General features: G+C 66.3%; 1 protein-coding gene across 1 annotated transcript; it reads left to right on the top strand.

Moving 5' to 3' along the window:
- Window positions 1-60: 60 nt before the first annotated feature.
- On the top strand, window positions 61-13832 carry LOC309890942 (neurexin-2-like; the record flags this gene model as incomplete). The annotated part of the gene is given in 10 exon segments (XM_082785333.1): window positions 61-260; window positions 1252-1626; window positions 2589-2792; window positions 5745-5771; window positions 8364-8483; window positions 9745-10129; window positions 11608-11798; window positions 12597-12610; window positions 12612-12771; window positions 13713-13832. Coding segments are annotated over 10 exon segments (1796 nt in total), but the record flags the coding sequence as incomplete, so codon positions are not given.
- Window positions 13833-15581: the final 1749 nt, after the last annotated feature.

Below are 15581 nucleotides of genomic sequence, written 5' to 3'. Positions count from 1 at the left end.
GCCAGGGCCCCCCCGGGGGGGCCCCAACCGCAGCACCCCGGGGCGCCCCCGCACCCCCAGCCCCCCCGGGGGGTCGTCGTCGTCGTCGTCGTCCCCCCCGCGCTCCCCCCGGCCCGATTATTTCGCCCTGGAGCTGCTGGACGGGCACCTCTACCTGCTGCTGGACATGGGCTCGGGGGGCATCAAGGTGCGAGCCAGCGGCCGCAAGGTGACCGACGGAGAGTGGTGCCACGTGGACGTGCAGAGAGACGGGCGGCGAGGTGCGCGGGCAAGGGGCGTGCAAGGGGGGGTGGGTGTGCAAGGGGTGTGGGGGTGAGGGGTGTGCAAGGAGAGGGGGTGTGGGGGTGAGGGTGGTGCCACGTGGATGTGCAGTGTGATGGGTGGCGAGGTGCGCGTGCGAGGGGCGTGCGAGGGGCGTGCAAGGGGGGGTGGGGGTGAGGGGTGTGCAAGGAGAGGGGTAAGGGGGTGCCATGTGGATGTGCAGTGTGATGGGTGGCGAGGTGCGTGTGCAAGGGGCGTGTGAGGGGGCCCCCACATACCCCCCCCATGACCCCCCATGACCCCCCCTGACCCCCCCATGACCCCCATATAACCCCCCCTTTCCCCCCCCCCAAAGGCTCTGTGTCGGTGAACAGCCGCAGCACCCCCTTCATGGCCTCAAAATAGTGCCCCCCCCGACCCCCCATCCCAATAAACTCCCCCCAAGACCCCCCCCGACCCCTCCACCCCCATATACCCCCCCAATATGACCCCTCCTGACCCCCCCCGACCCCCCCACCCCCATATAACCCCCATATACCCCCCATATGACCCTCCCTGACCCCCCTACCCCCATATATCCTCCCAATATGACCCCTCCATGACCCCCCTTACCCCCCATATGACCCCCCCATGACCCCCCCGACCCCTCCACCCCCATATAACCCCCCCATATACCCCCCCATATAACCCCCCCTTTCCCCCCCCAAAGGCTCGGTGTCGGTGAACAGCCGCAGCACCCCCTTCGTGGCCTCAAAATAGTGCCCCCCCCGACCCCCCCATCCCAATAACCCCCCCCAACGACCCCATATGACCCCCCTGACCCCCCCATGACCCCCCATGACCCCCCTTATCCCCCATATACCCCCACATATGACCCCCCCTGACCCCCTCCACCCCCATATACCCCCCCAATATGACCCCCCCATGACCCCCCTGACCCCCCCCACCCCCATATACCCCCCCATAACCCCCCTTTCCCCCCCCCCAAAGGCTCGGTGTCGGTGAACAGCCGCAGCACCCCCTTCGTGGCCAGCGGCGAGAGCGAGGTGCTGGACCTGGCCTCGCAGCTTTACGTGGGGGGGCTGCCGGAGGGGCTGCCCCCCCCCGCCGAGGTGTGGACGGCCTTCCTGCGCTACGGCTTCGTGGGCTGCCTCCGTGACCTCTTCGTGGACGGCCGCAGCCGGGACCTGCGGCGCTTGGCCAGCGAGCAGGGGGCGGCGGGGGTGGCCCCCCTCTGCAGCCGGGACCCCCCCCGGCACTGCGCCTCGGGACCCTGTCGCCACGGGGGGGTCTGCAGGGAGGGCTGGAACCGCTTCGTCTGCGACTGCCTGGGCACCGGGTACCTGGGGGCCCGCTGCGAGAATGGTGAGGGGGGGGCTTCTTTTTGGGGGGGGGGGGGATTTGGGGGGAATTGGGGTGGGGGGTGTTTGGGGAGGGGGTGTTTGGGGAGGGGGACATTTGGGCACTGGGTACCTGGGGGCCTGCTGCGAGAATGGTGAGGGGGGGGCTTTTGGGGGGGGGGGGTTTGGGGGGGTGTTTGGGATGGAGGAGGATGGGGAGGGGGTGTTTGGGGAGGGGGACATTTGGGTACTGGGTACCTGGGGGCCCGCTGCGAGAATGGTGAGGGGGGGGCTTCTTTTTGGGGGGGGGGAGTTGGGGGGGTGTTTGGGATGGAGGAGGATGGGGAGGGGGTGTTTGGGGAGGGGGTGTTTGGGGAGGGGGACATTTGGGCACCGGGTACCTGGGGGACCGCTGTGAGAATGGTGAGGGGGGGGCTTCTTTTTTGGAGGGGGGGGGATTTGGGGGGAATTGGGGTGGGGGGTGTTTGGGGAGGGGGCCATTTGGGGACAGGGACATTTGGGGTCTGGGACATTTGGGTACGAGGACAATTGAGAATGGGGACATTTGGGGACGAGGACATTTGGGGAGGGGGCTATTTGGGGAGGGGGCTATTTGGGGACAGGGACATTTGGGGACAGGGTCATTTGGGGACAGGGCCATTTGGGGAGGGGGCCATTTGGGGACAGGGACATTTGGGGTCTGGGACATTTGGGTACGAGGACAATTGAGAATGGGGACATTTGGGGACAAGGACATTTGGGGATGGGGACATTTGGGGACGAGGACATTTGGGGAGGGGGCCATTTGGGGACGGGGCCATTTGGGGTCAGGGACATTTGGGGACAGGGACATTTGGGTACAAGGACACTTGGAGCCAAGAATATTTGGATCCAGAGCCTTTTGGGCACGGGGCCACTTGGCCTTGGGGGACCCCCAGGGTCAAAAATATTTAACCCCCAAAATGTTTAACCCCTGCGTGCCCGCAGAGGCGGCGGTGCTGAGCTACGATGGCAGCATGTACCTGAAGATCCTGGTGCCGGGGGCGGCGCACACGGAGGCCGAGGACGTGGCGCTGCGCTTCATGTCCCCCCGCGCCTACGGCCTCGTCCTGGCCACCACCTCGCGGCACTCGGCCGACACGCTGCGCCTCGAGCTGGACGCCGGCCGCATCAAGCTCACCGTCAACCTGGGTGAGGCCCCGAAATCGGTGATTTTGGGGGCCGAGCGGGGGCCGAAACGGTGCACGGCGCCCCCAGATTGTCCCCAGGGTGCCCGAGTTGTCCCCAAAGCGGTGCTCAGGGAGACAAAGTGGTGACTGAGAGGACAAAGCAGGCCCCAAAATGGTGCCTACTGGCCCAAAATTGTCCCTAACATCCCTAAATTGTCCCCAGGGTGCCCGAGTTGTCCCCAAAGCGGTGCTCAGGGAGACAAAGTGGTGACTGAGAGGACAAAGCAGGCCCCAAATTGGTGCCTACTGCCCCAAAATTGTCCCTAATGTCCCCAAATTGTCCCCAGGGTGCCCGAATTGTCCCCAAAGCAGTGCTCAGGGAGACAAAGTGGTGCCTGAGAGGCCATAACAGGCCCCAAAATGGTGCCTACTGGCCCAAAGTTGTCCCCAGTGTCCCCAAATTGTCCCCAGGGTGCCCGAGTTGTCCCCAAAGCGGTGCTCAGGGAGACAAAGTGGTGACTGAGAGGCCAAAGCAGGCCCCAAAATGGTGCCTACTGGCCCCAAATTGTCCCTAACGTCCCTAAATTGTCCCCAAAGCAGTGCTCAGGGAACCAAAGTGGTGCCTGAGAGGCCAAAGTGGGCCCCAAAATGGTGCTAATTGCCCTAAAATTGTTCCCAGCAGCCTTAAATTGTCCCAAACGTCCCCAAATTGTCCCCAAAAGTGTTCAAGGCAACAAAATGGCTCCTGGGAGGCCCAAAGTAGGCCCCGAAATGGTGCCCAGTGCCCCCAAAATTGTCCCTAACTTCCCCAAATCATCCCCAAAGCAGAGTTTAGGGAGCCAAAATAGTGCCCAGCAGGCCTAAAGTGGGCCCCAAATTGTCCCCAACACCCCTAAATTGTCCCAAACTCCCCCAAATTGTCCCCAAAACGGTGCATAGGGACCTAAAATGGTCCCCGAGAGGCCAAAGTGGGCCCCAAAATGGTGCCCGGCGCCCCAAATTTGTCCCTAACACTCCTAACTTGTCCCCAACACCCCCAAATTGTCCCAAAACCCACAAAATTATCCCCAAAATTGTGCATAGGGACTTAAAATGGTGCCTCAGAGCCCCAAATGGGCCCCAAAGTGGTGCCCAGAGCCCCCAAATTGTCCCCAGAAGCCCCAAACTGTCCCCAAAATGGTGCCTGGGGCCCCAAAACAGTGCCTGGGGCCCTAAAATCGCCCCTGGCTCCCCAAAACAGCCCCAAATCCCCCAAAACGGCGCCGGAGCTGACTTGGGCACCCGCGGCCCCATTGCGTGTCCCCCCCCCCCCCGTGCCCCCTCCCCACCCTGCGGGTTTGGAGCCTTCGTGACCCCCCCCCACTGCCCCCCCCTTGGGCACAGCGCCGGGACCCCCCCAAAAGGGGCTGGGACCCCCCAGAGGGGCCGGGACCCCCCCATGAGATTGGGGCCCCCCCTATGGGATTGGGGACCCCCCTATGGGACCGGAGACCCCTCCCATGGGATTGGGACCCCCTCATGAGATTGGGGCCCCCCCTATGGGATTGGGGACCCCCCCCCCCGAGATTGGGGCCCCCCCATGGGACTGGGGACCCCCCTATGGGTTTGAGGACCCTCCTATGGGATTGGGGCCCCCCCATGGGATTGGAGACCCCCCTATGGGATCGGGGACTCCCCATGGGATCGGGGACCCCACTATGGGATTGGGGACCCCCCCTTGGGTTTTGGTCCCCCCACCCCATAGTTTTGGGGCCCCCCCGGTCCCGGCGCGCTTGCCCCCACCGCCCCGCAGCGGTTGACGAGGGGGGGCCCAGCCCTGGGGTGCCCCCTCCCCCCGGGCTGGGCCCTACAAGGGGGCCGGGATCACCCGGCCGTGAGGTGCCTCTGACCCCCCCCCCCGGACCCCCCCATCCCAATCCCGGCATCCTCATCCCATCCCATCATCTGCACCCCATCACTTCCATCCCAATCCCAATCCCATTAATCCCCATCCCAATCCCATTATCCCCACCCTAATCTCATTATCCCCATCCCAATCCCATTATTCCCATTCCCATTATCTTCATCCCATCCCATCATCCCCACCCCAACCCCATCATCCCAATCCTATTATTCCCATCCCAATCCCATTATCCCCACCCCAATCCCATCATCCCAATTCCAATCTCATCCCATCATCCCTACCCCAATCCCATCATCCCCACCCCAATCCCATCATTCTCATCCCAATCCCATTATCCCCATCCCAATCCCATTGTCCCAATCCCATCATCCCCACCCCAATCCCATCATCCCACCCCCATCATCCCAATCCCAATCCCGTTATCCCCATTCAATCCCATCCCATCATCCCCACCCCAGTCCCAATCCCATCATCCCAATCCCATTATCCCCATCCCACCCCAATCCCATCATCCCCATCCCAATCCCGTTATCCCCATCCCATCCTAATCCCATCACCCCACCCCCATCACCCCAATTCCATCATCCCAATCCCGTTATCCCCATCCCGATCCCATTATTTCCATCCCACCCCAATCCCATCACCCCAATCCCGTAATCCCAATCCCATAATCCCAATCCCATCACCCCAATCCCATCATCCCCATCCCATCCCATCACCCCCATCCCATCATCCCAATCCCGTTATCCCCATCCCGATCCCATTATTCCCATCCCACCCCAATCCCATCACCCCAACCCCATAATCCCACCCCCATAATCCCACCCCCATAATCCCACCCCCATAATCCCAATCCCATTATCCCAACCCCATCACCCCAACCCCATCATCCCACCCCACCCCCATAATCCCAACCCCATAATCCCACCCCCATAATCCCAACCCCATAATCCCAATAATCCCCCCGGCACCTCGCGGCCCCCCCCCCCGGCCCCCTCCCCGCTCGTCCCCGGGGTGGGTGCGCGCAGCGGCGGCGCGAAGGGCCCTGATGCCGCTCTCTTCTCTCCCCAGACTGCGTGCGCGTGGGCTGCCACCCCAGTAAGTGTGCCCCCCCCCCACCCCCCAAAACCCCCCCCAGGGTGCCTGGGTCCCCCCCCACCCTTGGGTGCCCCCCCCACCCTTGGGTGCCCCTCCCCGTATCCCCTGGGTGCTCCCTTGGGTGCCCCCCCCTCCCAGTGCTCTTGGTCCCCTGGGTGCCCCCCCCCCCCCAAGGTTTCCTGACCCCCCCCTCCCCGCACACACGCGTGTGTCCCGGTTGTGCACACGCGTGTGAGGACAGGTGGGGGGGGGGGGGGCGTCGTGTGAAGTCAGGTAAGGAGGGGGCACGCGCGTGTGCAAGGGGTGGGGGGGGGGTCGCCGTCGTGCAAGGAGAGGGGGGTGGGGGGGTGTAAATGCACACGCGTGTGCAAGGAGGGGTGCATGTGTGTGTGAGGACTCTACACACGTGTGTGTGCAAGGGCTGGGGGCACACGCGTGTGCAAGGGCTGGCATCCCACACACACAGGGCCGCACAGCGGAGGTGCTGGGGGGGGGCCCTGGTGACACACGCGTGTGCACAGAGGGTGGTGTGGGGAGGGGAGGGGCGGGGAGGGGACACGCGCGTGTGCAACACGTGCCCGGACCCAGCGAGGACTCAAGGTGAGTGTGGTCCCCTTGCACGAGGACGCCCCCGGGGTGGCCCCGTCCCCCTCCCCCAGGACCCAGGCGCCCTCCCTGTGCCCCCACCGTGTTTCCTGGGGGGAGGGGGGGGCACACGCGTGTGCAGCCTTGCACACACGTTGCACACGTATGGCCTGTGGGTGTGCACAGGCGTGCAAGCGTTGCAGCCGTGCACACACCCACATTCACGTGTCCTGCAGCTGTGCACGGATGTGTGCAAACGCGTGTGCACGCTCACTCACACGCGTGTGCACCCCCGCCCTCTCTCTCTGCATGCTCCCCCCCCCCCTCCCATAACCCCCCCGTGCCCCTCCCCGTGTGCACACGCTGGTGCCCCAGGGCCGGGCTGGCACAAGCGTGTGCAAGGCGCGTGCACTCCCTGGTGTGCGCTGCTTGTGAGCGTGCGGGTGTGCAGGGGGCTGAGTGTGTTTGCTGGGGGGGGGGGGGAGTGTGCACGGTGGGGGGGGTGGGGGTGCACCAGGGGGGTGGGGGTGTGCTGGGCGTGCACTGGGTGCTCTGGGTGTGCCCCAGGTGTGCACTGGGGGTGTGCTGGGTGTGCCCCGGGTGTGTGTTGGGTGTGCGCTGGGTGCCCTGGGTGTGTTGAGTGTGCACTGGGTGTGAGTTGGGTGTGCGCTGGGTGCCCTGGGTGCCCACTGGCTGTACGTTGGGTGCCCTGCTTGTGCATTGGGTGCTCCGAATGTGCCCCGAGTGTGCCCCGAATGTGCCCCGAGTGTGCCCTGAGTGTGCCCTGAGTGTGCCCCAGGTGTGCCAGGTGTGCACTGGGTGTGCTGAGTGTGCACTGAGCTTGTGTTGAGTGTGCGCTGGGTGCCCTGGGTGCCCGCTGGCTGTACGTTGGGTGCCCTGGTTGTGCACTGGGTGCCCCGAATGTGCCCCGAATGTGCCCCAAGTGTGCCCCGAGTGTGCCCTGAGTGTGCCCCAGGCGTGCCAGGTGTGCACTGGGTGTGCTGAGTGTGCCCTGGGTGCCCGCTGTCTGTATGTTGGGTGCCCTGCTTGTGCACTGGGTGCCCCAAATGTGCCCCGAGTGTGCCCCAAGTGTGCCCTGAGTGTGCCATGAGTGTGCCAAGCGTGCTGAGTGTGCCCTGGGTGTGTGCTGAGTGTGCCCTGGGTGTGTGCTGGGTGCCCTGGGTGCCCTCTGTCTGTACATTGGGTGCCCTGGGCGTACATTGGGTGCCCCGAATGTGCCCCGAGTGTGCCCCGAGTGTGCCCTGGATGTGCTGGGTGTGCTGAGTGTGCGCTGGGTGTGCTGAGTGTGCCCTGGGTCTGTGCTGGGTGCCCTGGGTGCCCGCTGGCTGTACGTTGGGTGCCCTGCTTGTGCACTGGGTGCCCCAAATGTGCCCCGAATGTGCCCCGAGTGTGCCCTGAGTGTGCCCCGAGTGTGCCCCGAGCGTGCCCTGGGTGTGCCAAGCGTGCTGAGTGTGCCCTGGGTGTGCGCTGGGTGCCCTGGATGCCCGCTGGCTGTACGTTGGGTGCCCTGCTTGTGCATTGGGTGCCCCGAATGTGCCCCGAGTGTGCCCCGAGTGTGCCCTGAGCGTGCCCCGAGTGTGCCCTGAGTGTGCCCTGGATGTGCTGGGTGTGCTGAGTGTGCCCTGGGTGTGTGCTGAGTGTGCACTGGGTGTGCTGAGTGTGCGCTGGGTGTGCGCTGGGTGCCCTGGGTGCCCGCTGTCTGTATGTTGGGTGCCCTGCTTGTGCACTGGGTGCCCCAAATGTGCCCCGAGTGTGCCCCGAGCGTGCCCTGAGCGTGCCCTGAGTGTGCCCTGAGTGTGCCCCAAGTGTGCCAGGCGTGCTGAGTGTGCACTGGGTGCCCACTGGCTGTACGTTGGGTGCCCTGGGCGTACATTGGGTGCCCCAAATGTGCCCCGAATGTGCCCCGAGCGTGCCCCGAGCGTGCCCTGAGCGTGCCCTGAGCGTGCCCTGAGCGTGCCCCGGGCGTGCACTGACGTCCTCGTGCAGGCAAGGGCCCCGAGACGCTGGTGGCGGGGCAGCGTCTGGATGACAACGAGTGGCACAGCGTGCGCGTCCTGCGCCGCGGCCGCAGCCTCCAGCTCTCCGTCGACAACGTCACCGTCGAGGGTAGGGGGCTCGGGGGGCTCGGGGGGGGCTTGGGGGGGGACTGGGGGGGGGTTGGGGGGGCTGGGGGGGTTGGGGGGGGGCTGGGGAGGGGGCTGGGGGGGTTGTGGGGGGCTGGGGGGGGGTTATGGGGTCATTGGGGTGATGGGGATGTGGGTTGAGGGGTCTTTGGGTGGGGACACGCAAGGGGGTCTTTGGGGATGTGGGGAGGGGGTTGCAGGGATCGGGGGGGGGTTATGGGGATGTGGGGGTGTGGGAGGGGGGGTTTGGGGTTCTTGGGGGTTTGGGGGGGGCTGTGGGGATGTGGGGGGGGCTGTGGGGGCATGGGGGGGTTGTGGGGGTATGGGGTTGGTCTTTGGGGGCAGGGGTGAGGGTCTATGGGGATGTGGGGGCTTGGGGGGGAACTGTGGGGTCATGGCGGGTCTATGGGGACATGGGGACGTGGGGGGGGTCCTGGAGCTCCATGGGGCTGTGACACAGGGACACAAAAGCCCATGGGGACATTGACTGTGGGGTCAGGGGTCTATGGGGCCATGGTCCATGGCCATAAAGCCCCACGGGGTCACTGACCATGGGGTCAGGGGTCTATGGGGTCATGGCCATGGAGCCCCACGGGGACTTGGGGCCTTAACCCATGGACACAAGACCCCATGGGGACACTGACCATGGGGTCCTAGGTCTATGGGTCATGGCCATATAGCTCTATGGGGACTTGGGGTCACGACACACGGCCACGAAACCCCAAATCCCCATGGGGACGTTGACCATGGGGTCATGGGTCTATGGGTCATAGTGCACGACCATACACCCCAACGGGGACTTGGGGACATGGTGCATGGACACGAAGCCCCATGGGGATTTGGGGTCATGGTGCATGGCCATATAACCCCACAGGGACTTGGGGCCATAACCCATGGACACAAGACCCCATGGGGACATTGGCCATGGGGCCGTGGGTCTATGGGGTCATAGTGCATGGCCATATAGCCCCATGGGGATTTGGGGTCATGGTGCATGGCCATATAGCCCCACGGGGTCTTGGGGCCACGACACACAGCCACGAAACCCCAAATCCCCATGGGGACATTGGCCATGGGGCCATGGCTCTATGGGTCATGCCACACGACCATACACCCCAACGGGGACTCGCGACCACCCCACCCAAACACCACTCCCCCCGGCTGACCTCCCTCAACCCCCCCCACACCCCACACCCCCCCACACCCCATTTCTCCCCCTATAACCCCCCATAACCGCCCTCCAGGCCAGCTCTCGGGCGCCCACACCCGGCTGGAGCTGCACAGCATCGAGACGGGGATGGTGACGGAGCGGCGCTTCCTGGCCGCCGTCCCCTCCAATTTTTTGGGGCACCTGAGCGGGCTCCTCTTCAACGGGCTGCCCTACCTCGACCTCTGCAAGAACGGCGACCTCAGCTCGGCCTGCGAGCTCAACGCCCGCTTCGGGCTCCGCGCCATCGTGGCCGACCCCGTGGCCTTTCGGGGCCGCGGCTCCTACGTGGCGCTGGCCACCCTACAAGCCTACGGCCCCATGCACCTCTTCTTCCAGTTCCGCACCTCGGCCCCCGACGGGCTCCTGCTCTTCAACGGCGGCGACGGCGGCGACTTCCTGGCCGTCGAGCTGGTCAAGGGGTGAGTGTGGGGCGGGGGGGGGGGGATTTTTTGGGGAAGGGGGTCTCTGCTGGGGGGTGTTTGGGGTGCTCGGGGTGCTTTGGGGCCTCTTGGGGAGCTTGGGGGCATCCTGGGGTGCTTGGGGAGCTTGGGGTGCTTGGGGAGCTCTTGGGGGGCTTGGGGACCTCCTGGGGACCTTGGGGAGCTCTTGGGGGGCTTGGGGTGCTTGGGGTGCTTTGGGATCCCCTGGGGACCTCTTGGGGTGCTTGGGGAGCTTGGGGTCCTCTTGGGGTGCTTGGGGACCTCTTGGGGATCTTGGGGACCTCCTGGGGACCTCTTGGGGTGCTTGGGGTCCTCCTGGGGACCTCTTGGGGTGTTTGGGGTGCTCGGGGTGCTTTGGGGCCTCTTGGGGAGCTTGGGGGCATCCTGGGGAGCTTGGGGAGCTCTTGGGGGGCTTGGGGAGCTTGGGGTCCTCTTGGGGTGCTTGGGGACCTCCTGGGGACCTTGGGGATCTCCTGGGGACCTCTTGGGGTGCTGGGGGTGCTTTGGGATCCCCTGGGGTCCTCTTGGGGTGCTTGGGGACCTCCTGGGGACCTTGGGGACCTCCTGGGGTGCTCGGGGTGCTTTGGGGCCTCTTGGGGACCTCCTGGGGTGCTTGGGGGCATCCTGGGGAGCTTGGGGTGCTTGGGGGTTCTTGGGGACCCCTTGGGGTGCTTGGGGAGCTTGGGGGGGTCCTGGAGAATTTGGGGACTTCCTGGGGGTGCTCGGGGACATCCTGGGGACCTTGGGGGTCTCCTGGGGGTCTCCTGGGGACCTCCTGGGGTGCTCAGGGATGTCCCTGGGGACCTCTTGGGGACCCCCTGGGGGACCCCAGGGACCTCCCAGACCCCGCAGGATCCTGGGGACATCCCCCTGGGCTCAGGCCCCTCCTCTTTTAATCAGCCCCGCCCCCTTGGGCTCAGACCCCTCCCCCTTTAGGCCAGGCCCCTCCCCCTTTGCTCAGGCCCCTCCCCTTAGGTCAGACCACGCCCACTAGACTCAGACCACGCCCCCCAGTGCAATTACACCCACTACACCTTCAACCTAAGCCATGCCCCCCTGGGCTCAGACCCCTCCCCCTTTGGTCAGACTCCTCCCCCCGGCTCAGGACACGCCCCCTGAGCTCAGACCACGCCCCCTAGACTCAGACCACGCCCCCCAGTGCAATTACACCCACTAGATCTTCGACCTTAGCAATGCCCCCCTGGGCTCTGACCCCTCCCCTTGGGTCCAGACCCCTCCCCTTTTTCTCAGGCCCCTCCCCTTGGGTCAGACCACGCCCCCTAGACTCAGACCACGCCCCCTGGTACAGTTACACCTGCTGCACTTTCAACCTAAGCAATGGTCCCCCTTGGGTCCAGGCCCCTCCCCTTTTGCTCAGGCCCCTCCCCTTGGGTCAGACCACGCCCCCTAGGCTCAGACCACGCCCCCTAGGCTCAGACCACGCCCCCCCGGCGCAGGTACATCCACTACGTGTTCGACCTGGGGGACGGCCCGTCGCTGATGAAGGGCAACTCGGAGCAGCCGCTGCACGACGGGCGCTGGCACGAGGTGGCCGTGGCCCGCGAGGGGGGGGCCCTGCACGCGCTGCGCGTCGACGGGCGCCCGGTCACACAGCACGGCCAGGGGGCGAGGAACCTCGACCTCAAGGGTGAGCCGGGGGGGGGGCACCCATGGGGGGGGGGCACCCATGGGTGGGGGGGGTCGAGGGGGGGGCACCCATCGGGGGGCACCCATGGAGGGGGGGGGCTGGGGGGGAGGCACTCGTGGGGGGGGGTCGAGGGGGGGCACCCATGGGGGGGGTCGAGGGGGGGGGCACCCATGGGTGGGGGGGGTCGAGGGGGGGGGGCACCCATGGGGGGGGGGGGCTGGGGGGGGACTTAAATGGGGGGCAGCCTATGGGGGGGGTGTCTATGGGGGGTCTTAAATGGGGGAGTGCCTATGGGGGGGTGTCTATGGGGGGTCTTAAATGGGGGGGCACCCATGGGGGGGGCACCCATGGGTGGGGGGGGCTGGGGGGGAGGGGCACCCGTGGGGGGGACTATGAGGGGGGGGGATTAAATGGGGGGGCACCCATAGGGGGGGGTCTGTGGGGGGTCTTAAATGGGGGGGGCGTCTATGGGGGGGGTCTTAAATGGGGGGGCACCCATGGGGGGGATCTAAATGGGGGGGGCTTCAATGGGGGGCACCCATGGGGGGGAGTATGGGGGGAGAATTAAATGGGGGGGGCATCTATGGGGGGGCTTAAATGGGGGGGGTGCCCATGGGGGGCTTAAATGGGGGGGGTGCCCATGGGGGGGGCTTGGAGGGGGGGACTTAAATGGGGGGGCATCTATGGGGGGGGTGATGGAAGGGGGGTGATGGAAGGGGGGTGATGATGGAAGCGGGGGGGGTCAGTGGGGTCCTCCCCCGTGCCCCCCCCCCCGACCCCCCTCTGCCCCCCCCCCAGGGGAGCTGTTCGTGGGGGGGGGCCCCCCGGGCGCTGCTGGGGCGCCTCCCCCGCCTGGTGGCGTCGCGGGGGGGCTTCCAGGGCTGCCTCGCATCCCTCGACCTCAACGGCCGCCTGCCCGACCTGCTGGGGGACGCCCTGCACCGAGGGGGGGGCGTCCAGAGGGGCTGCCAGGGTGAGTGGGGGGGGAATGGGGGGCTGGGGGGGGCTGGGGGGGGGGTTTGGGGGGGCTAAGGGGGGGTTATGGGGGGTTATTGGGGGGGTTATGGGGGGGTTATGGGGGATATGGGGGGCTATGGGGGGTTTGGGGGGGGATATGGGGGGGTTATAGGGGATATGGGGGGGTTTGGGGGGGCTCAGGGGGGGTTATGGGGGGGTTATGGGGGATATGGGGGGGGTTGGGATGCCCTGCACCAAGGGGGGGGCGTCCAGAAGGGCTGCCAGGGTGAGTGGGGGGGGTTTGGGGGGGCTCAGGGGGGGTTATGGGGGGGTTATGGGGGGATATGGGGGGTTATGGGGGGATATGGGGGGGTTTTGGGGGATATGGGGGGGGTTTGGGACGCCCTGCACCGAGGGGGGGGCGTCCAGAGGGGCTGCCAGGGTGAGTGGGGGGGGGTGGGGGGCTGGGGGGGGGGTTGGGGGGGTTATGGGGGGGCTCAGGGGGGTTATGGGGGGTTATAGGGGAAATGGGGGGGCTGGGGGGGCTGGGAGGGGGTTTGGGGGGTTATGGGGGGGTTATAGGGGATATGGGGGGTATGGGGAAATGGGGAGGTTGGGGGGGTCTGGGGGCACATAGGAGGGTGTTTGGGGGGGGGTTATGGGGGGGTTTGGGACATCTTTATGTCCCCCCTTGTGCCCCCAACCCATGGGTGCCCCCCTTTATCTTTATGCCCCCCCCGTGCCCCCCCACCCATGGGTGCCCCCCCCGTGCCCCCCCACCCATGGGCGCCCCCTTTATGTCCCCTCCCTTATGCTTCCCCCCACCCATGGGTGCCCCCCCCGTGCCCCCCACCCATGGGTGCCCCCCTTTATCTTTATGTCCCCTCTCGTGCCCCCCACCCATGGGTGCCCCCCCGTGCCCCCCCACCCATGGGTGCCCCCCCTGCCCCCCCCCAGGCCCCAGCACGACGTGCGCCGAGGACTCGTGCGCCAACCAGGGGGTTTGCCTGCAGCAGTGGGACGGCTTCAGCTGCGACTGCTCCATGAGCGCGCACAGGGGGCCCGCCTGCACCGAGCGTGGGTCCTGGGGGGGTCCTGGGGGGGTCCTGGGGGGGTCTTGGGGGGGTCCTGGGGGGGTCTTGGGAGGGTCTGGGGGGGTCTTGGGAGGTACTGGGGGGGTTCTGGGGGGCTGGTTGGGGGTCTTGGGGGGCTATGGGGGGGTTCTGGGGGGCCTATGGAGTCCTGGGGGGGTCTTGGGAGGGTTCTGGGGGGGTTCTGGGGGGCTGGGGGGGGTCCTGGGGGGGCTATGGGGGCCTGGGGGGCTATGGGGAGGTCTTGAGGGGGTCCGGGGGGGGCTATCAGGGGCTGGGGGGGGTCTTGGGGGGCTGGGGGGAGGTCTTGGGGGTCCTGGGGGGGTTCTGTGGGGGTCCTGAGGGGGGCTATTAGGGGCTGGGGGGGGGTCTGGGGATCCTGGGGGGGGCTGAGGGGGGTCTTGGGAGGGTCCTGGGGGGGTTCTGGGGGGCTGGGGGGAGGTCTTGGGGGGCTATGGAGGGGTTCTGGGGGGGGTCCTGGGGGGTTAGGGGGGAGTTCTGGGGGCTTCTGGGGCACTGGGGGGGGTCTTGGGGGGCTATGGGGGGGCTCGGGGGGGTTCCTGGGGGGTTGGGGGGGGTTCTGGGGGACTGGGGGGGTCCCAGGGGGGTCCTGGAGGAGTTCTGGGGGGTCTTGGGGGTGCTATCAGGGGCTGGGGGGGGGTCTGGGGGACTGGGGGGGTCTGGGGGGGGTCCTGGGGAGCTGGGGGGGCTCCTGGGACCCTTTGCACAAGCAGTGGGGGTGTTGTGCAGGGTTTGGGGGGGGGGGGGGGCCTCGTGCATTGCACGTGGTTTTGTGTCCCCTGGTGCCTTGCACGAGGCCCCTGTGTCCCCACGCGCCTTGCACAAGTGTCAGGACTCCCCGTGTGCCTTGCACGAGGTCTTTGTGCCCCCTCGTGCATTGCACAAGTCTCTGGGGTCCCCTTGTGCCTTGCACGGGGTCCCTGTGTCCCCTCGTGCCTTGCACAAGTGTCACGAGTCCCCAGGTGTGTTACACGGGGTCTTTGTGCCCCCTTGTGCATTGCACGAGGTGCAGGGCTCCTCTTGTGCAACGCACGGGGCCCCCGTGTGCATTGCACAAGTCTCTGGGGTCCCCACGTGCCTTGCACGGGGTCTTTGTGCCCCCTTGTGCCTTGCACGGGGTCCCCGTGTCCCACTGTGGGGCAGGGCTGGGGGGCTTCAAGGGGGTCCTTGGGGGGGGTCTTTGGGGTCTCTGTGGGGTCTCCGTGGGTCCTTGTAGGATTTCTGTGGGGTCCCTGTGGGGTCTCTCTGGGTCCCTGTGGGGTCTCTATGGGGTCTCCGTGGATCCTTTTAGGATTTCCGTGGGGTCTCTGCGGGGTCTCCACGGGGTTTCCGTGGGTTCTTGTAGGATTCCTATGGAGTCTCTGTGGATCCTTTTAGGATTTCTATGGGGTCTCCGTGGGGTCTCTGTGGGGTCCCTGTAGGATTCCCGTGGGGTCTCTGTGGGTCCTTGTAGGATTTCCATGGGGTCCTTGTGGGGTCTCTACGGGGTCTCCGTGGGGTCTCCATGGGTCCTTTTAGGATTTTCCATGGGGTCTCCATGGGTCCCTGTAGGATTTCCGTGGGGTCTCTGTAGGGTCTCTGTGGGTCCTTACAGGATTTCCATGGGATCTCTGTGGGGTCTCCATGGGGTCTCCATGGGTCCTTGTAGGATTTACATGGGGTCCCCTGTGGGGTCTCTGTGGGGTCTCCATGGATCCTTTTAGGATTTTCCATG

The sequence above is a fragment of the Aythya marila genome (genome assembly GCF_965140915.1).
Source record: "Aythya marila genome assembly, contig: HAP1_HAP1_SCAFFOLD_1103, whole genome shotgun sequence".
In the NCBI taxonomy this organism is placed as follows: domain Eukaryota; kingdom Metazoa; phylum Chordata; class Aves; order Anseriformes; family Anatidae; genus Aythya; species Aythya marila.
The sequence above is the reverse complement of the archived record's forward strand: the minus strand, read 5'-3'. Positions and strand labels throughout refer to the sequence as shown.